Source organism: Mytilus edulis, chromosome 5 (assembly GCF_963676685.1).
Source record: "Mytilus edulis chromosome 5, xbMytEdul2.2, whole genome shotgun sequence".
NCBI classification, from domain to species: Eukaryota; Metazoa; Mollusca; class Bivalvia; order Mytilida; family Mytilidae; genus Mytilus; species Mytilus edulis.
In genome coordinates, this window is record NC_092348.1 from 96,363,731 (window position 1) to 96,386,581 (window position 22,851).

General features: G+C 32.8%; 1 protein-coding gene across 1 annotated transcript in view; it reads left to right on the plus strand.

The window, feature by feature from the left end:
• LOC139524875 (WD repeat-containing protein 89-like) overlaps positions 1-22,435 on the plus strand; it is a 30,492-nt gene extending 8,057 nt beyond the window's left edge. Inside the window, exons 10-13 of the mRNA XM_071320011.1 lie at positions 17,760-17,836; positions 18,178-18,277; positions 18,765-18,848; positions 22,181-22,435. Of these exons, the coding sequence (XP_071176112.1) occupies positions 17,760-17,836; positions 18,178-18,277; positions 18,765-18,848; positions 22,181-22,231 (312 nt within the window). The 3' untranslated portion in view covers positions 22,232-22,435. The remainder of the gene's footprint in view (positions 1-17,759; positions 17,837-18,177; positions 18,278-18,764; positions 18,849-22,180) is intronic.
• The last annotated feature ends 416 nt before the right edge of the window (positions 22,436-22,851 follow it).

Below are 22,851 nucleotides of genomic sequence, written 5' to 3' on the forward strand. Positions count from 1 at the left end.
CCAGCAAGTTGTTCAAAATGGCCATCACACTAAGGAACTTATGTTTTATTCTAAGGGAAATAATGCAGTGTTGTTTTCAAAACCTATATTCTGAAATCGTTGTAGTTTGGAACAAACATGGCCACAATAATCTTAAGGGTGGTGTATTATTAAAAGAGGAGTAAGTTTAGTAAAAGTTGACAAGACCATCTGAATTGAAACAAAATGTATGTCTAGAAAACATTTAGTGCAGTCTTCAACAAACTAAACATTCAATTCAGATATGTAAGTTTTTATAACAAACATTATTATTATTAAAAGATCTTTTTTGTCAAAGTATTTCTTCAGGCCCTTATAGCAAGTTAAAATTATCCAATTTTCATTTAATTTTTCGTTGACATTCAAAATTTGTCCTATTTGTGTGTACATGAAAAGACTGCTTCAACAAATTTTCTGAAATCTAGGTAACCCTTTGGTTTTGAATAGTTTACACATGAAATCTAGGTAACCCTTTGGTTTAGAATAGTTTACACCTTTATCTAGGTAACCCTTCGGTTTAGAATAGTTTACACCTGAAATCTAGATAACCCTTTGGTTTAGAATAGTTAACACCTGAAATTTAGGTAACCCTTTGGTTTAGAATAGTTTACACGTGAACTCTAGGTAACCCTTTGGTTTAGAATAGTTTACACCTTTATCTAGGTAACCCTTTGGTTTAGAATAGTTTACACCTTTATCTAGGTAACCTTTTGGTTTAGAACAGTTTACACCTGAAATCTAGGTAACCCTTTGGTTTAGAACAGTTTACACCTGAAATCTAGGTAACCCTTTGGTTTAGAATAGTTTACACCTGAAATCTAGGTAACCCTTTGGTTTAGAACAGTTTACACCTGAAATCTAGGTAACCCTTTGGTTTAGAACAGTTTACACCTGAAATCTAGGTAACCCTTTGGTTTAGAATAGTTTACACCTGAAATCTAGGTAACCCTTTGGTTTAGTTTACACCTGAAATCTAGGTAACCCTTTGGTTTAGAACAGTTTACACCTGAAATCTAGGTAACCCTTTGGTTTAGAACAGTTTACACCTGAAATCTAGGTAACCCTTTGGTTTAGAATAGTTTACACCTGAAATCTAGGTAACCCTTTGGTTTAGAACAGTTTACACTTGAAATCTAGGTAACCCTTTGGTTTAGAACAGTTTACACCTGAAATCTGGGTAACCCTTTGGTTTAGAACAGTTTACACCTGAAATCTAGGTAACCCTTTGGTTTAGAACAGTTTACACCTGAAATCTAGGTAACCCTTTGGTTTAGAAGTTAGAAGTTAGAACACTTTACACCTGAAATCTAGGTTACCCTTTGGTTTAGAACAGTTTACACCTGAAATCTAGGTAACCCTTTGGTTTAGAATAGTTTACACCTGAAATCTAGGTAACCCTTTGGTTTAGTTTACACCTGAAATTTAGGTAACCCTTTGGTTTAGAATAGTTTACACCTGAAATCTAGGTAACCCTTTGGTTTAGAACAGTTTACACCTGAAATCTAGGTAACCCTTTGGTTTAGAACAGTTTACACCTGAAATCTAGGTAACCCTTTGGTTTAGAACAGTTTACACTTGAAATCTAGGTAACCCTTTGGTTTAGAACAGTTTACACCTGAAATCTAGGTAACCCTTTGGTTTAGAACAGTTTACACTTGAAATCTAGGTAACCCTTTGGTTTAGAACAGTTTACACCTGAAATCTAGGTAACCCTTTGGTTTAGAACAGTTTACACCTGAAATCTAGGTAACCCTTTGGTTTAGAAGTTAGAAGTTAGAACACTTTACACCTGAAATCTAGGTAACCCTTTGGTTTAGAACAGTTTACACCTGAAATCTAGTTTATCTTTGGTTTAGAAAAGTTTACACCTGAAATCTAGGTAACCCTTTGGTTTAGAACAGTTTACACCTGAAATCTAGGTAACCCTTTGGTTTAGAATAGTTTACACCTGAAATCTAGGTAACCCTTTGGTTTAGTTTACACCTGAAATTTAGGTAACCCTTTGGTTTAGAATAGTTTACACCTGAAATCTAGGTAACCCTTTGGTTTAGAACAGTTTACACCTGAAATCTAGGTAACCCTTTGGTTTAGAATAGTTTACACCTGAAATCTAGGTAACCCTTTGGTTTAGAACAGTTTACACTTGAAATCTAGGTAACCCTTTGGTTTAGAATAGTTTACACCTGAAATCTAGGTAACCCTTTGGTTTAGAACAGTTTACACTTGAAATCTAGGTAACCCTTTGGTTTAGAACAGTTTACACCTGAAATCTAGGTAACCCTTTGGTTTAGAACAGTTTACACCTGAAATCTAGGTAACCCTTTGGTTTAGAACAGTTTACACCTGAAATCTAGGTAACCCTTTGGTTTAGAACAGTTTACACCTGAAATCTAGTTTATCTTTGGTTTAGAAAAGTTTACACCTGAAATCTAGGTAACCCTTTGGTTTAGAACAGTTTACACCTGAAATCTAGGTAACCCTTTGGTTTAGAATAGTTTACACCTGAAATCTAGGTAACCCTTTGGTTTAGTTTACACCTGAAATTTAGGTAACCCTTTGGTTTAGAATAGTTTACACCTGAAATCTAGGTAACCCTTTGGTTTAGAACAGTTTACACCTAAAATCTAGGTAACCCTTTCAGGGCCGTAACTACATTGAGGCAAATGAGGCAAATGCCTCATGTAAAAAATAAAAAAAAAAAAATGAAACAAAAGATTGTTTTCAATAAAGGAGTATTGGGACATAATCGTACACAAAGTCAATATATAGAAACAATACAAATAATCAATGGTCAAAGTTTGTGTTCCTGCTCTTCATCTTGATACTTGCCGGATGGTAATAATAATTATGAGAATTACGATTTTTGCTTTATCCTACATATCGGTCTTTTAATGTTGTCTCTAATACCTAAAAGTCTTAAACTACAATGAATCTTTGTTTTTGCTTTGGGACCTGATTGTCGAAAAAAATATCTAAAAATTAATTAAGCTGTTTCAATGCAAGAAAGAGTCTGGGAAATGCTCAGAATGCACGATTTTGCGTTATTTTTCTCAGAGCTTCTAGGGGCCTTAAGCTGCCCCCAGACCCCTCGCCTAAAATTTTCGCCTTGTTCCGCTCGGCGAATATATTTTGCCTCACTTTTAAAAGAGGCTAGTTACGGCCCTGCCTTTGGTTTAGTTTACACATGAAATCTAGGTAACCCTTTGGTTTAGAACACCTTTTATCATACTTAATAGTCTTTCTTAAAAGTGAAAAATATTATATCTATATTTCTTTTGATTCAATGAAGAGTTGCAATTTCAATCTAGTTCAACTGAAATAGTGATCCATGTTAAATATCATTGATCAACAGTTACAAAATATTGATGAAGGGGAGGTAACTCCACCATTCCTAAATTATTGTAAATACTCTGACATAAAAATAAAATATCTAGTATATCACTTTGTCATGGACCTATAATATGGATGATAAAAAAGGAAATTACATGTTAGTCTATTTTTGTTTTGCTTTGTAAGCATATTTTAAATAAAAAATCTTTATTAAGTTTCTTGTTTCGTGAGAAATTCAACGCCTTATTTAAATTTAGAATGCAATCAAAAGAGAATTAACAATAAAATGTCAGTAAAATGGATGAAAGATATATAAAAAGTGTTTACATTAACATCATTTTATGTTATATCATGTTATGTTGTATTCCTGAAAGATAACAGTGGTATATCATTACACATCAAAAACACCATTTTTTTAGGACTTGCAAAATAGCACACTGTAAATTTCTCACCAACTTGAATTTAAGTGTAATTTATTTAAATTTTCAAAATATTAGATTGGAAAATACATGTATTATGAATTTCAAGTAACTGTCCTTTCTTCAATACCTATCTACAACAAATTTGCAAAAGGGATTATTGTATTACGACATTAAGTCAATCTGTTCTAGATAGTTAACTCTCTGGTTTGTGATATAGAGCTTCAGTTGTGCCATTAGATTTCATCAGATCTGCACACTACTTGGTCATGAAATAAACAAAAACTTGAATTAAATTAATGGACAGTGGTAATAATCACAGTACATATAACATGTAAAAACTTTGGAGAAAAAAATGTGGGTGGTGTTTTTTCTCTCTCTATAATCATCAGGTTAGATCAATAAAGTTCATAATTCTTTTTCAAATTCAAGATATGAGGTTACAGGTCAAATTAACAAATATGTTCTTATAGACAATTTAGTAGAAAAAATACCATTGAAAATGCTTGAGTTATTTTAAACCTATTTAATTGTTTAATAGAATAAGAAAGATGACAATGGATGAGATACAACATGTTTCAGATTTTCAAGGTCATATTTATTATTCATTATATTACATAACATATAAAACAGAGCTAATGACACTGGAATGTGTGAAATAAAGAGAAAAATTACTTCATGGTGTGATAAAATTTGTCGTTCAGTTCACATGGCACTTTGATCATTACATATTCATATCAAAACAATAAACAAGTTAAATGTCATGTTCTCAACTCATTTAAAAAATAGTAGTCTTTATATAAAGTTAGAAGTCTAAAGAGGAACCAGAATTTTTACTAAATTAAGCCGGTGTCAAATTGACATGGAGCATAAATCATTTTGATTAATAACTTATTTAAACATATTTTTAAATCATAAAAAGTCCAAATTAAATCATTTACAGTGCATTGGCTGTATCAGCATTTTGTGTGTATTTGGGTTTTGATGCTATCTAATTAACTATCTAGGTGACATCCAAAGACTGCCAATGGTCATATTCCCCAATATAAACATAAATATAGATAAAAATAGATAGTAAACTTGTGCAATCGGATTAGTATAGGTCTGTTTGGTTTCATATTATAGGTTTAGAATATATGTTAATCAAATTGTTTACCCTTTGTTTGACTTTCAATGTTTACAGTCTTTTCCTTTTAATAAATGAACAGGTCTAATTCATGTATAATCCATCTCTAGTGAATAGGATAGAGGGAACTCAGATGAATGTGATTCAATGTGTGAGAAGTGTGTACAAACCTAAAACAATGTAAAAGGCATGATTTCATAAACAGTCAGGGTTGCAATTATAGCAAAAGATTCATCTTTAAACTGGCCTTGTACAAGAACAAAACTGTTGATTCCCACAGCATAAATCAGATTAATTTTATTTCTTTTTATTTAAATATTTTATTCCAATGCACTTAGGAAATATGAGAAACTTTATAGATTGTTTGAAAATATTTTGTCACAATGTAGTAGTCAGCACTTCTGTGTTGACTTGAGTTATCATTAATATGTTCATAATTATAAATTAACTGTTAACAACATTTAGAAATTTTGAAATACTAAGGCTTTTCTACCTCAGGAATAGATTACCTAAGCTGTATTTGGCAAAATTTTTAGGAATGTTTGGTCTTCAATGCTCAACTTCGTACTTTTTTGGCCTTTTTCACATTTTTTTATTCGAGCGTCACTGATGAGTCTTTTGTAGATGAAACGCGCGTCTGGCGTAAATATGAAATTTTAATCCTGGTATCTATGATGAGTTTATTTATATTGATAATACTTTTTCCAAAAATGATTTCAAATATATAGATCCTCATACTTGTTTACAATCTCCGGCGCAGAGATCATATCCGTTCCGTTCAATACTTTGTAACACTACACTCAGTATTATATGACCATTATGAAAAAAATAATTTGAATATTTGGTATTGTTCATATCTGTCAATTATATTTTTTCAGCATCTACCTTGTTTCAAGGTACTTTAAACCACAAAAAGAAGAATAAATGCTAAATTATTTTTTATTAATTTCTTGATTCTTGACCTTGAAATGTTGAAAAATCTAATTCATGGTCAACTAATGAATTATGAAATCTAGGTTGTAGCTTGATAAAAAATTTGAAAACAACTTTTACTCTAAAGACAACTAAAATAAGAATCAATACATTCTGTTGACTAGAAGCGGTAAAGTTATAATTTTGTATCAATTTTTATTGACATCTCTGCCTTTTTCTCAGAGTTATCTCCCATTTCAATGCAAATCTCCATAGGAATTTTAAAATCTTTTTTTTAGTTATCCTCAAGTAAGATTTTGTTGGACTTTTTTCTGTGTATATTTGGAGTATAATGCTAAAGATTAAAATTTAAAAATCTTCTGTTGCAACTAAAGGTTAGGGTCAAATTTATGCTAGATTGACTGGATTATCACAGTTCTGATCAAAAATGGTAATATACTCCAATGTTACCTTAATATATCACTTATCAAATAAGGCGTTAAATATTTGCAAGTAATCAGCTGTAGGTTTATGTTCCATTTAGATGATATTCACATTGTTTAATGCTATTTTAGCTGTAAATTTATAAGAAATGGAAATACTTTATGCATCAAATCCAAATTATAAATAAGTCAGGACTAACTAATGGTCATAGTATCATTTTCCTTGGTCTTTATTGGAATCAATTGGTTGTCAAAATATATACATACAAAACAGGATAATATTTGTAAAGTAGTTCCAGTCAACTACGTAAATATTAAATTAAAAGTTTAAGTAAGTTAGAAAGCCAACTTCATTAAATTGGTTATAATCACGACATTTTACATTATTGGAAATTATATTTAATTTGAATATACTTGAAGTGTGTAACCAATAAACTAAGTTACAAAGGAAAAATAAATAAACTTTGAATATATTTGTCAATCTGAAATTTGAATGTGATTTTTGTCCTTCATTAAACGTGTAGATAAGGAGTTATTGAACACAGCTGGCATGTTCTTTGTCTCCCCGCCATTTAAACTCTTGTCCTTGGTGGTAGGTATGCCATAGTAAGTCGGTCAGTATTTATCTTGCATGACTAATTATTATACAAACTAATCAATAGGTAGAGAAGATACTTGTGAAAGATTTAAATTTGACCTTTAAAAGTTCAATTGAACTTCCATTAAATATAACAGAATTAAAGTATATGTAAATTAAAAATTAGTTAGGTTTAAATATGATTATATATCTAGTATGCTTGCACTGATAAGATGATACAGGCATATAATTAAACAAATGGGAAAATGAATTTAAAAGTAAAACTTTTTTAAGAGTGGTTGTGGAATAACTGATATCTTGAATACTTGGAAATATATATATATATATAAAAAATGAACAACCTTTTTATTGTGTCATTTAGGCCTAAAAAATATTGTTTGTTTCCCCAATCCCGACCCTGCCAATCCAGGTGTGCGTAGGTAGGTAGGGAAATAATTTTATTTTTCCAAAAAGCTTGAACATTATCGAACGATCGGGTAAGCCTGAAAATCCAAAATAAATAAAATAATAGTTGACTTAGTTTTGACAATAAAATTTTATGAGTAGCACCAATTTTGCAGGGTCGGTCAGGATTGGGGAAACAAACAATATTTTATTTTAGGCCTTATAGTATGGCACAAGCATTAACTTTGCTTTTAATGCTTAGTCAAGTGGGACATAAATTGTGATTGCTTTTAACGCTTAGTCAAGTGGGACATAAATGGTGATTGCTTTTAACGCTTAGTCAAGTGGGACATAAATGGTGATTGCTTTTAACGCTTAGTCAAGTGGGACATAAATGGTGATTGCTTTTAACGCTTAGTCAAATGGGACATAAATGGTGATTGCTTTTAACGCTTAGTCAAGTGGAACATAAATGGTGATTGCTTTTAACGCTTAGTCAAGTGGGACATAAATGGTGATTGCTTTTAACGCTTAGTCAAGTGGGACATAAATGGTGATTGCTTTTAACGCTTAGTCAAGTGGGACATAAATGGTGATTGCTTTTAACGCTTAGTCAAGTGGGACATAAATGGTGATTGCTTTTAACACTTAGTCAAGTGGGACATAAATGGTGATTGCTTTTAACACTTAGTCAAGTGGGACATAAATGGTGATTGCTTTTAACGCTTAGTCAAGTGGGACATAAATGGTGATTGCTGGGACATAAATGGTGATTGCTTTTAACACTTAGTCAAGTGGGACATAAATGGTGATTGCTTTTAACGCTTAGTCAAGTGGGACATAAATGGTGATTGCTTTTAACGCTTAGTCAAGTGGGACATAAATGGTGATTGCTTTTAACGCTTAGTCAAGTGGGACATAAATGGTGATTGCTTTTAACGCTTAGTCAAGTGGTGGGACATAAATGGTGATTGCTTTTAACGCTTAGTCAAGTGGGACATAAATGGTGATTGCTTTTAACGCTTAGTCAAGTGGGACATAAATGGTGATTGCTTTTAACACTTAGTCAAGTGGGACATAAATGGTGATTGCTTTTAACACTTAGTCAAGTGGGACTTAAATGGTGATTGCTTTTAACACTTAGTCAAATGGGACATAAATGGTGATTGCTTTTAACACTTAGTCAAGTGGGACATAAATGGTGATTGCTTTTAACACTTAGTCAAGTGGGACATAAATGGTGATTGCTTTTAACACTTAGTCAAGTGGGACATAAATGGTGATTGCTGTCTATTGATTGATTAACATTTTGCTACTCATGTCACTCTAATGACTTGATGTGGATTTCTAAGAAAATTTCAGAAATTCATCATGACTTAATGACGTTTTACATCACCTACACTAATAATATTTTTGTTTCATCAAAAGTTTGGGGTTTCCTCACACCTTAAAAGCGATTATATGACATTTTGTATTTATAACTTAAAATATAACATAACCAATGGAAATGCTGTAATATTGTCTTTTGATGCTGGATAAGCCAATCAAATTAATGCAGATTTTTGTATCACACTAGTGCAGTGTGATAAAAGATATCTACTCATGCAAGAAATAGATAACAGCCCACAACCATATAAAGAGAATGCTTATTTACTATGTCGCAGTAAAAATTTAATTATCAGATGACCTAGGGTCAAAAAGTGTATCTTAATATTCTTAAAAAACAATTCAAGATTGGTGCATAGAATTATGAATTTATGAACACACACAATTATTCATATTTGCATATCAAAAATAATCAGAAAGTAGGATTTTTGAACTTATGCAACAAATTCTTAAACGTGTGGATTTTTTTTATGTTGGCGTCGTTCATAAAAATAACATTTGGTATTTCCTTTTATTAAAACCAATATCTCTATGGAGAAGTTTATATAAAATCTACTTGACTTCTTTTGTATGTTGACAGTGTAAATCAAATCTTTACAATAACATTATCAAACTATTTAAATATCAGCTTGACAGTCCACTCCTGTAAAGTAAAATCTGTACTGTTAAATATCAGCTTGACAGTCCACTCCTGTTAAGTAAAATCTGTACTGTTAAATATCAGCTTGACAGTCCACTCCTGTTAAGTAAAATCTGTACTGTTAAATATCAGCTTGACAGTCCACTCCTGTAAAGTAAAATCTGTACTGTTAAATATCAGCTTGACAGTCCACTCCTGTAAAGTAAAATCTGTATTGTTAAATATCAGCTTGACAGTCCACTCCTGTAAAGTAAAATCTGTATTGTTAAATATCAGCTTGACAGTCCACTCCTGTAACGTAAAATCTGTACTGTTAAATATCAGCTTGACAGTCCACTCCTGTAAAGTAAAATCTGTACTGTTAAATATCAGCTTGACAGTCCACTCCTGTAAAGTAAAATCTGTACTGTTAAATATCAGCTTGACAGTCCACTCCTGTAAAGTAAAATCTGTACTGTTAAATATCAGCTTGACAGTCCACTCCTGTAAAGTAAAATCTGTACTGTTAAATATCAGCTTGACAGTCCACTCCTGTAAAGTAAAATCTGTACTGTTAAATATCAGCTTGACAGTCCACTCCTGTAAAGTAAAATCTGTACTGTTAAATATCAGCTTGACAGTCCACTCCTGTTAAGTAAAATCTGTACTGTTAAATATCAGCTTGACAGTCCACTCCTGTTAAGGAAAATCTGTACTGTTAAATATCAGCTTGACAGTCCACTCCTGTTAAGGAAAATCTGTACTGTTAAATATCAGCTTGACAGTCCACTCCTGTAAAGTAAAATCTGTACTGTTAAATATCAGCTTGACAGTCCACTCCTGTAAAGTAAAATCTGTACTGTTAAATATCAGCTTGACAGTCCACTCCTGTAAAGTAAAATCTGTACTGTTAAATATCAGCTTGACAGTCCACTCCTGTAAAGTAAAATCTGTACTGTTAAATATCAGCTTGACAGTCCACTCCTGTAAAGTAAAATCTGTACTGTTAAATATCAGCTTGACAGTCCACTCCTGTAAAGTAAAATCTGTACAGTTAAATATCAGCTTGACAGTCCACTCCTGTAAAGTAAAATCTGTACTGTTAAATATCAGCTTGACAGTCCACTCCTGTTAAGGAAAATCTGTACTGTTAAATATCAGCTTGACAGTCCACTCCTGTAAAGTAAAATCTGTACTGTTAAATATCAGCTTGACAGTCCACTCCTGTAAAGTAAAATCTGTACTGTTAAATATCAGCTTGACAGTCCACTCCTGTAAAGTAAAATCTGTACTGTTAAATATCAGCTTGACAGTCCACTCCTGTAAAGTAAAATCTGTACTGTTAAATATCAGCTTGACAGTCCACTCCTGTAAAGTAAAATCTGTACAGTTAAATATCAGCTTGACAGTCCACTCCTGTAAAGTAAAATCTGTACTGTTAAATATCAGCTTGACAGTCCACTCCTGTAAAGTAAAATCTTTACTGTTAAATAGCAGCTTGACAGTCCACTCCTGTAAAGTAAAATCTGTACTGTTAAATATCAGCTTGACAGTCCACTCCTGTAAAGTAAAATCTGTACTGTTAAATAGCAGCTTGACAGTCCACTCCTGTAAAGTAAATTCTGTACTGTTAAATAGCAGCTTGACAGTCCACTCCTGTAAAGTAAAATCTGTACTGTTAAATATCAGCTTGACAGTCCACTCCTGTAAAGTAAAATCTGTACTGTTAAATATCAGCTTGACAGTCCACTCCTGTAAAGTAAAATCTGTACTGTTAAATATCAGCTTGACAGTCCACTCCTGTAAAGTAAAATCTGTACTGTTAAGTAAAATCTGTACTGTTAAATAGCAGCTTGACATTCCACTCCTGTAAAGTAAAATCTGTACTGTTAAATAGCAGCTTGACATTCCACTCCTGTAAAGTAAAATCTGTACTGTTAAATAGCAGCTTGACAGTCCACTCCTGTAAAGTAAAATCTGTACTGTTAAATATCAGCTTGACAGTCCACTCCTGTAAAGTAAAATCTGTACTGTTAAATATCAGCTTGACAGTCCACTCCTGTAAAGTAAAATCTGTATTGTTAAATATCAGCTTGACAGTCCACTCCTGTAAAGTAAAATCTGTATTGTTAAATATCAGCTTGACAGTCCACTCCTGTAACGTAAAATCTGTACTGTTAAATATCAGCTTGACAGTCCACTCCTGTAACGTAAAATCTGTACTGTTAAATATCAGCTTGACAGTCCACTCCTGTAAAGTAAAATCTGTACTGTTAAATATCAGCTTGACAGTCCACTCCTGTAAAGTAAAATCTGTACTGTTAAATATCAGCTTGACAGTCCACTCCTGTAAAGTAAAATCTGTACTGTTAAATATCAGCTTGACAGTCCACTCCTGTAAAGTAAAATCTGTACTGTTAAATATCAGCTTGACAGTCCACTCCTGTAAAGTAAAATCTGTACTGTTAAATATCAGCTTGACAGTCCACTCCTGTAAAGTAAAATCTGTACTGTTAAATATCAGCTTGACAGTCCACTCCTGTTAAGTAAAATCTGTACTGTTAAATATCAGCTTGACAGTCCACTCCTGTTAAGGAAAATCTGTACTGTTAAATATCAGCTTGACAGTCCACTCCTGTAAAGTAAAATCTGTACTGTTAAATATCAGCTTGACAGTCCACTCCTGTAAAGTAAAATCTGTACTGTTAAATATCAGCTTGACAGTCCACTCCTGTAAAGTAAAATCTGTACTGTTAAATATCAGCTTGACAGTCCACTCCTGTAAAGTAAAATCTGTACTGTTAAATATCAGCTTGACAGTCCACTCCTGTAAAGTAAAATCTGTACAGTTAAATATCAGCTTGACAGTCCACTCCTGTAAAGTAAAATCTGTACTGTTAAATATCAGCTTGACAGTCCACTCCTGTAAAGTAAAATCTGTACTGTTAAATAGCAGCTTGACAGTCCACTCCTGTAAAGTAAAATCTGTACTGTTAAATATCAGCTTGACAGTCCACTCCTGTAAAGTAAAATCTGTACTGTTAAATAGCAGCTTGACAGTCCACTCCTGTAAAGTAAATTCTGTACTGTTAAATAGCAGCTTGACATTCCACTCCTGTAAAGTAAAATCTGTACTGTTAAATAGCAGCTTGACATTCCACTCCTGTAAAGTAAAATCTGTACTGTTAAATAGCAGCTTGACAGTCCACTCCTGTAAAGTAAAATCTGTACTGTTAAATATCAGCTTGACAGTCCACTCCTGTAAAGTAAAATCTGTACTGTTAAATATCAGCTTGACAGTCCACTCCTGTAAAGTAAAATCTGTATTGTTAAATATCAGCTTGACAGTCCACTCCTGTAAAGTAAAATCTGTATTGTTAAATATCAGCTTGACAGTCCACTCCTGTAACGTAAAATCTGTACTGTTAAATATCAGCTTGACAGTCCACTCCTGTAAAGTAAAATCTGTACTGTTAAATATCAGCTTGACAGTCCACTCCTGTAAAGTAAAATCTGTACTGTTAAATATCAGCTTGACAGTCCACTCCTGTAAAGTAAAATCTGTACTGTTAAATATCAGCTTGACAGTCCACTCCTGTAAAGTAAAATCTGTACTGTTAAATATCAGCTTGACAGTCCACTCCTGTAAAGTAAAATCTGTACTGTTAAATATCAGCTTGACAGTCCACTCCTGTAAAGTAAAATCTGTACTGTTAAATATCAGCTTGACAGTCCACTCCTGTAAAGTAAAATCTGTACTGTTAAATATCAGCTTGACAGTCCACTCCTGTTAAGTAAAATCTGTACTGTTAAATATCAGCTTGACAGTCCACTCCTGTTAAGTAAAATCTGTACTGTTAAATATCAGCTTGACAGTCCACTCCTGTTAAGGAAAATCTGTACTGTTAAATATCAGCTTGACAGTCCACTCCTGTAAAGTAAAATCTGTACTGTTAAATATCAGCTTGACAGTCCACTCCTGTAAAGTAAAATCTGTACTGTTAAATATCAGCTTGACAGTCCACTCCTGTAAAGTAAAATCTGTACTGTTAAATATCAGCTTGACAGTCCACTCCTGTAAAGTAAAATCTGTACTGTTAAATATCAGCTTGACAGTCCACTCCTGTAAAGTAAAATCTGTACTGTTAAATATCAGCTTGACAGTCCACTCCTGTAAAGTAAAATCTGTACAGTTAAATATCAGCTTAAAGTAAATTCTGTACTGTTAAATAGCAGCTTGACAGTCCACTCCTGTAAAGTAAAATCTGTACTGTTAAATATCAGCTTGACAGTCCACTCCTGTAAAGTAAAATCTGTACTGTTAAATATCAGCTTGACAGTCCACTCCTGTAAAGTAAAATCTGTACTGTTAAGTAAAATCTGTACTGTTAAATAGCAGCTTGACATTCCACTCCTGTAAAGTAAAATCTGTACTGTTAAATAGCAGCTTGACATTCCACTCCTGTAAAGTAAAATCTGTACTGTTAAATAGCAGCTTGACATTCCACTCCTGTAAAGTAAAATCTGTACTGTTAAATATCAGCTTGACAGTCCACTCCTGTAAAGTAAAATCTGTACTGTTAAATATCAGCTTGACAGTCCATTCCTGTAAAGTAAAATCTGTACTGTTAAATATCAGCTTGACAGTCCACTCCTGTTAAGTAAAATCTGTACTGTTAAATATCAGCTTGACAGTCCACTCCTGTAAAGTAAAATCTGTGCTGTAAAATAAGTAGGATTCTTATCATGAGAAATATTGGAGTTAACTTAGATATATGTAAAATAGTGAAATATTTTACCGATTAAATATGTTTGATTCTTTAAAATCATTAGAAATATTGAAGTTTAACTTTAATATATAATTACAAAAGTCTTTAAGAAAACAACCAACCAGCAAATTTAATGTGAACCAGATCACAAAAAAAACACCAATACTGCTCAAACAATCAAAATCACAAAACTCTCTAAAAGTTTGGTATATATCTATGATGTTAAGCACGAAGAATATGGTACCCTTTCAGCTTAAATGGGTATATGAATATAAACATGATAAATGCATCTGTAAATACTATTAATAAATTTCAATAAACTAAGAATCCCAAAAACTTTTTAATTTAATGTCTTTCTTTCTTTCTAATAAGCTGTGGCTGCACAAATTTCTTAAAGAACACTGAGCAATGAAAACATACTTTAACAGTTATACTGGAGGTCTTGTTTAAATATATTGAATAAATCAGTCTTGTCTTTGTAATGCACAAGGGTGGTTATATAAACAGGCATAACTATTAATAATAAAATGTTTATTTATTTACATGCAAAGTAATGGTTATGTAAATACTCATTTTCTATTTATAAATCGTTTTACAATAGTTAACTTTTTTTTTCTGAAAGAAATTTTCCAAAAATAGACTTCGAGAGGATCTTTCTTTTATACTCTAGCTGTATTGAATTTCTATAGTTATTGTCTGGTTTTCAATTATAAATTTAAATTTTATCACATCAGTGTTAACAAAACTGATCAATACATAATACAAATATAAATACTGTGGATTCTTATAATTTCATGGGTATTCATTTAATCACTGTATTGCACTCAACAGCAAGCAGATTATTTACTGGTATTTTTTACTTGTACAGAACCATCACATTTGTCATTTGGGTTTAGTGCTCTTTCTTGTTTTATTATGCCCCACCTAATGATAGTAGAGGGGCATTATGTTTTCTGGTCTGTATTTCCGTTCGTCCGTACGTCCATTCGTCCCGCTTCAGGTTAAAGTTTTAGGTCAAGGTAGTTTTTGATAAAGTTGAAGTCCTATCAAATTGAAACTTAGTACACCTGTTCTTTATGATATAATCTTTCTAATTTTAATGCCAAATAAGAGTTTTGGTCCACTGAACATAGAAAATGATAGTGCGAGTGGGGCATCTGTGTACTGGGAACACATTGTTGTTTTAATTGTAATCTGCTCTCTGTATATTTTTAGCTCACCTGGCCCAAAGGGCCAAGTGAGCTTTTCTCATCACTTTTCGTCCAGCGTCCAGCGTCCGGCATCGTTGTCGTTTGTTGTTAGCTTTTACAAAAATCTTCTCCTCTGAAACTGCTAAGGCAAATTTAACCAAACTTGGCCACAATTATCATTGGGGTATCTAGTTTTAAAAATGTGTGGCGTGACCCTGCCAACCAAACAAGATGGCCGCCCTTGCTAAATAGAACATAGGAATAAAATGTAGATTTTGGCTTACAACTCTGAAATCAAAGCATTTAGAGCAAATCTGACAAGGGGTAAAATTGTTTATTAGGTAAAGATATATCTGCCCTGAAATTTTCAGGTGAATCGGACAACTGGTTGTTGGGTTGCTGCCCCTGAATTGGCAATTTTAAGGAAATTATACTGGTTTTTGCCTTTGTTCAGCAAAGTAAGATCTACAAATAAGTTAATATGACTAAAATGGTCAGTTGACCCCTTAAGGAGTTATTGCCCATTATAATAATTTTTTACCAATTTTTTCGTAATTTTTTCTAATCTTTTACAAAAATCTTTTGCTCTAAAACTACTTGTCTAAATTTAACCATACTTGGCCATAATCATCATTGAGGTATCTAGTTTAAAAAATATGTGTGGTGACCCTGCCAACCAACCAAGATGGCCACCATGGCTAAAAATAGAACATAGGGGTAAAATGTAGATTTTGGCTTATAACTCTGAAACCAAAGCAGTAAGAGCAATTCAGACATGGGGTTAAATTCAAGATCTATCAGCCCTGAAATTTTCAGATGAATCCGACAACTGGTTGTTGGGTTGCTGCCCCTGAATTGGAAATTTTTAAGGAAATTTTGCTGTTTGTGGTTATTATCTTGAATATTATTATAGATAGAGATAAACTGTAAACAGCAATAATGTTCAGCAAAGTAAGATCCACAAATAAGTCAACATGACCAAAAAGGTCAGTTGACCCCTTAAGGAGTTATTGCCCTTTATAGTAAATTTTTAATAATTTTGTAACTTTTGTAAATTTTTGTAAATTTTAACAAAATATTTTCCTCTGTAACTATGGTAATTAAAAGGCCAAGTTCATTATAAATTGAGATAATTGTAAGAAGCAAGAATGTTCAGTAAAATAAGATCTACAAACACATCACCATCACCAAAACACAATTTTGTCATGAATCCATCTGTTTCCTTTGTTTAATATGCACATAGACCAAGGTGAGCGATGCATGCTCTTAAGAGCCTCTAGTTTACAATGGTGGAGATGAAGTAGGGAAGAGTTGTGTTCCCTTTACTATCCCAACTCACATCTTGACAGTTCTTAGTGGTTGTCTGTCTTTTTATCTTACTGGTTTTTCTTGATATTCAGGTCTTATGGTGACATATAGTTGTTAATTTCTGTGTCATTTTGGTCTCTTGGTCTCATTGGCAGTCTTACCACATCTTTTTTTTATATATTTAATAGATAAGAGTATTTCTTTGCGACACTTTTTGATATTAGTCTAGAAGAAAAATTCATGTGATATGAAGGGAAATTCCATTTTATCAATAGAATAGGATAGATATTTTGATATGGAAGCGGTTCGTGTTTGATGTTTATTTCTGGCTAAAATTGTATAGATTTTAAATGATATAATGACACACCACTTTAATAAATTGATTTAAATATTGAAATGCCTGGGACAGAGATATGACATACTTTATTCTATATTGTCTTGATATCAGATGAATAAGCTATTTTGATAACTAATTCCTATAATCACTATATAGATAAAATTACACAGTGTATATTGATATCAAATGTACCTTTATTTCCCAAGGTTTGAATTTTAGATATATATCATGTATGTTTTATTAGTTAACTAATTATATGATAGGTATATGAGAAATTTTTACTTTGATATTAATTGACGGTTTCACTTACAAAAATATTAATAAATTAGAATGTATACATATGGGACAAACTTTGTAAAACCTTCATCCAAAAGTACTTAAACTTGTACAGAAACTTGTTCATGATATACAAACATATATTGCCAGGTATAAAAGACCCTAACATGAGAACAGTGAAACAAACGAAACAATAAAATGAATGGTTTAAATCACATAAAGAATGTGGCAGGGGTATTTATGTTGTTGGGCACCCAACTCTCCCCTTACATTGAACTTGTTAAAAACATATACATATGACAGAGTTAGGAGAATTTTGTTATACAAATCAATATTAGGTATGGCTATCTATGCATATAATTGAATTAGGTATCTGTACGGAAGAACGCAAAATAAAATTGCCATTTACAATGAACAAACAATTAAAAAATTCCCGCAGGCTGATCTTTTTACCGATTTCACGAAACAAGGTGAATAACGAATCTTTTTCACGGCTGCACTTGAAATAAAAATGTCAAAACATGTTGCACGAAAATAACCCTTTACGACCCTCTAATACGTGTACCTAAAAAAATGAGTTATTTCTTTATTGTTGCTGTGATTAAGTTAATAATTAATAATTAAAAACATTTCTGTCTCTCCAGGGAAAAGATTCCATTGAATATCTGATAGATGGTTTGGTTGTTAATGACAAGCTCCATCTAGTGGCAGGAACTCATAAGTGAGTAAATATTTGTTCTCCTGGATATTATCTATTCCTACTGTAGTGTCAGTTTTGGTCCTTATTTATAGAATAATAAAGTCATGAACAATAAGGTATCATTAGGATCAATTTTATTCCTATTTTTGTTTGTGTATGTATATCTAATAATTATTTTGACATCGTAGGATTTGAATCACACTTAATTCAAACTAATCATGATTTTGTTTATCAACTGGGTTAAACTTATAAAAATATCAAATAAAAAAGCAAACCATTGAATCTGATTAAGTGAAGAAATGAAATATGACCCAAGGAGACAGAAACCCAATAATACAACAATCACATTTTTATCTTTTCAGTGGATCATTGAGAGTTTTGGATGTTTCTGGGGATTCCCCAACAGTCGTCCAGTCTCTAACAGGAGGACATACATCAACTGTTAGGTGTTGTTTATGGAGTGTAGGTAGCTTTATATTTACTTTATGAGAAACCTACTCAGCAGAATGAAGTGCAAGTTGAAGATACTGGACTATCTACTTTCATTAGGGGCACCAGCAGTTAAAATCAAGAGTCAAGCACATTAACAAATGTTTTTAACAAAATAGAACTCAGCTTGCAACAAAGTAGAACTCAGCTTATAATACAATGCATGCTGCTAGCAGTAAATATTTGGTTAAGTGTCGATTTTTAATCCAAATATAATATATTTTTTCTGAATTATGATTATTACCAATATTAAGAGTTATATTTCTCTCTAAACAAAAAAGGCACACCAGCTGTTTTACCTTCTGGCTTTGATATTCAACAGAAAAACAAGAGCTAACTTGCTGCATGTCAAACTTTGTAACATTAAAAATTGAAGGCACCAACAATTCTTTATCTTTTTAAAATATATGAGAATCTAGCCATCAGTTAATTTCACCTTTCAAAAACTTTATATTTCCAGGATAACATGTTAGTAAGTGGTGGAGAAGATTCTATGTTATGTTTATGGTCTCACAGAAAAGCTATTCCTAAACAAGAACCAAAGGTAACATATAAAACTTCTTATCCTTAATCTGTCTATTTCAACATTCAATAGTTGTTTGAAATTACTGCTTGCTTCTTTATTCTGAAATCCACATTGAACAGTAACAATAATTTTTCAGCAGTCTTTGGTTCTTCACAAAATATTGGATTGTGGTCTCTCTTACAATGAAACTGACCACTGTAACTTGGTATAAAAAAAGAACAAGAGATATTGACTGACATTTGAACAGTTATCTGCAGTCCTGAATGCAGACTTACCACTAAACATGCTAAAAGATTTTTTTTTTGAAAAATATACATTCAAAGGTAAAAAAATGATAAGAGCCTTTACAATAATACCATGATGAGGTCAAGTCACAACCAAGGCTTTCAAAAAAAATAAGAGCCTTTACAATACCATGATGAGGTGAAGTCACAACCAAGGCTTTCAAAAATGATAAGAGCCTTTACAATACCATGATGAGGTGAAGTCACAACCAAGGCTTTCAAAAATGATAAGAGCCTTTACAATACAATGATGAGGTGAAGTCACAACCAAGGCTTTCAAAAACGATAAGAGCCTTTACAATACCATGATGAGGTGAAGTCACAACCAATGCTTTCAAAAACGATAAGAGCCTTTACAATACAATGATGAGGTGAAGTCACAACCAATGCTTTCAAAAATGATAAGAGCCTTTACAATACCATGATGAGGTGAAGTCACAACCAAGGCTTTCAAAAATGATAAGAGCCTTTACAATACCATGATGAGGTGAAGTCACAACCAATGCTTTCAAAAATGATAAGAGCCTTTACAATACCATGATGAGGTGAAGTCACAACCAATGCTTTCAAAAACGATAAGAGCCTTTACAATACAATGATGAGGTGAAGTCACAACCAATGCTTTCAAAAATGATAAGAGCCTTTACAATACCATGATGAGGTGAAGTCACAACCAAGGCTTTCAAAAACGATAAGAGCCTTTACAATACCATGATGAGGTGAAGTCACAACCAAGGCTTTCAAAAATGATAAGAGCCTTTACAATACAATGATGAGGTGAAGTCACAACCAAGGCTTTCAAAAATGATAAGAGCCTTTACAATACCATGATGAGGTGAAGTCACAACCAATGCTTTCAAAAACGATAAGAGCCTTTACAATACAATGATGAGGTGAAGTCACAACCAAGGCTTTCAAAAACGATAAGAGCCTTTACAATACAATGATGAGGTGAAGTCACAACCAAGGCTTTCAAAAATGATAAGAGCCTTTACAATACCATGATGAGGTGAAGTCACAACCAATGCTTTCAAAAACGATAAGAGCCTTTACAATACCATGATGAGGTGAAGTCACAACCAAGGCTTTCAAAAACAATAAGAGCCTTTACAATACCATGATGAGGTGAAGTCACAACCAAGGCTTTCAAAAACGATAAGAGCCTTTACAATACCATGATGAGGTGAAGTCACAACCAAGGCTTTCAAAAATGATAAGAGCCTTTACAATACCATGATGAGGTCACAACCAAGGCTTTCAAAAACGATAAGAGCCTTTACAATACAATGATGAGGTGAAGTCACAACCAAGGCTTTCAAAACGATAAGAGCCTTTACAATACAATGATGAGGTGAAGTCACAACCAAGGCTTTCAAAAATGATAAGAGCCTTTACAATACCATGATGAGGTCACAACCAAGGCTTTCAAAAACAATAAGAGCCTTTACAATACCATGATGAGGTGAAGTCACAACCAAGGCTTTCAAAACAATAAGAGCCTTTACAATACCATGATGAGGTGAAGTCACAACCAAGGCTTTCAAAAACGATAAGAGCCTTTACAATACCATGATGAGGTGAAGTCACAACCAAGGCTTTCAAAAACGATAAGAGCCTTTACAATACAATGATGAGGTGAAGTCACAACCAAGGCTTTCAAAAACGATAAGAGCCTTTACAATACCATGATGAGGTGAAGTCACAACCAAGGCTTTCAAAAACGATAAGAGCCTTTACAATACCATGATGAGGTGAAGTCACAACCAAGGCTTTCAAAAACGATAAGAGCCTTTACAATACCATGATGAGGTGAAGTCACAACCAAGGCTTTCAAAAATGATAAGAGCCTTTACAATACCATGATGAGGTGAAGTCACAACCAATGCTTTCAAAAACGATAAGAGCCTTTACAATACCATGATGAGGTGAAGTCACAACCAATGCTTTCAAAAATGATAAGAGCCTTTACAATACCATGATGAGGTGAAGTCACAACCAATGCTTTCAAAAACGATAAGAGCCTTTACAATACCATGATGAGGTGAAGTCACAACCAATGCTTTCAAAAATGATAAGAGCCTTTACAATACCATGATGAGGTGAAGTCACAACCAAGGCTTTCAAAAATGATAAGAGCCTTTACAATACAATGATGAGGTGAAGTCACAACCAATGCTTTCAAAAATGATAAGAGCCTTTACAATACCATGATGAGGTGAAGTCACAACCAAGGCTTTCAAAAACGATAAGAGCCTTTACAATACCATGATGAGGTGAAGTCACAACCAAGGCTTTCAAAAACCATAAGAGCCTTTACAATACAATGATGAGGTGAAGTCACAACCAAGGCTTTCAAAAACCATAAGAGCCTTTACAATACCATGATGAGGTGAAGTCACAACCAAGGCTTTCAAAAATGATAAGAGCCTTTACAATACCATGATGAGGTGAAGTCACAACCAAGGCTTTCAAAAACCATAAGAGCCTTTACAATACAATGATGAGGTGAAGTCACAACCAAGGCTTTCAAAAACAGTCCTATTTGCAAGACAAATACAAAATTGTTGGAAATTGTGCATTTGGGCCAAGCCTGAAAAAAGTAAAATCACAAAAATACTGAACTCCAAGGAAAATTCAAAAAGGAAAGTCCCCAATCAAATGGCAAAATCAAAAGTTCAAACAAATCAAACGAATGGATAACAACTGTCATATTCCTGACTTGGTACGGAAACGGACATCCTACGTGGGTTTGTCATTTCAACTTTCTTTTGATTCAGAAAAATCACTCATTTTGTCTTGACGTTGTGCCTTAAACTGCCACATTTTCTGCTTACAACTAGTGAGAACAAACTTTTTAAAATTGGATGGATAGGAAATTGTTCTTTGGACTGGAAAAATAATAGTGTTTTGGATAGGCCATTGTTTGAACAATTATTGTTAGTAGTGGGAAAATTGTAAGTTTTATCTACATTTTGAAGAAGTTATAGTGTTATTTTTTAAGTATATTTAACATTTGTGATCTAGACCTAGATTTAAGACAAATAAATAATATTAATTCTATTGTAGGGCAAGCTGAAAGTAAAGAAATCAGTGACAAGAAAATCACAACCATATTGAAAACTAAGGAACAGAGAATCAGTGGGGAATGAAGTACAATAAGTTGCTTCAGTGATAATCAGTAGAAACAATAAACTGTCATATCTATTTTATCAAGTCACTAGTTCAGGCTTAATAATATATAGATAACTTATGTCATTTTAAATAAAGTGTATGAAGAATAAAAGATTTTTATTTAACGAAATAAAGACTTTTTTAATAATATAGTGTTGTTTGACTTCCCTTGTCAAAGTTGCTAAAGTAGAAACATACATTTGGTAATTTTTCTGTCATTTGTTTTCTGGTGTAGATTTGTCTCATTGGCTATCATGCCACATCTTCTTATTTTTATATGTACATGTAACCTTTCTTATACAATAAGTTAATGAGGCCCTGTTAATGAGATGTATGTGGTGTGATAAAAAGTAAAATCTCAAAAATACTGAACTCCAAGGAAAATTCAAAACAGAAAGTTCCTAATCAAATGGCAAATTCCAATAATAAAACACATCAAACGAATGGACAACAATTGTCATACTCCTGACTTGATACAGGCATTATCAAATGTAGAAAATGGTGGATTGAACCTGGTTTTAAAGTGCTAATCCTCTCTCTTGTACGACAGTCTCATCGATTTCCAA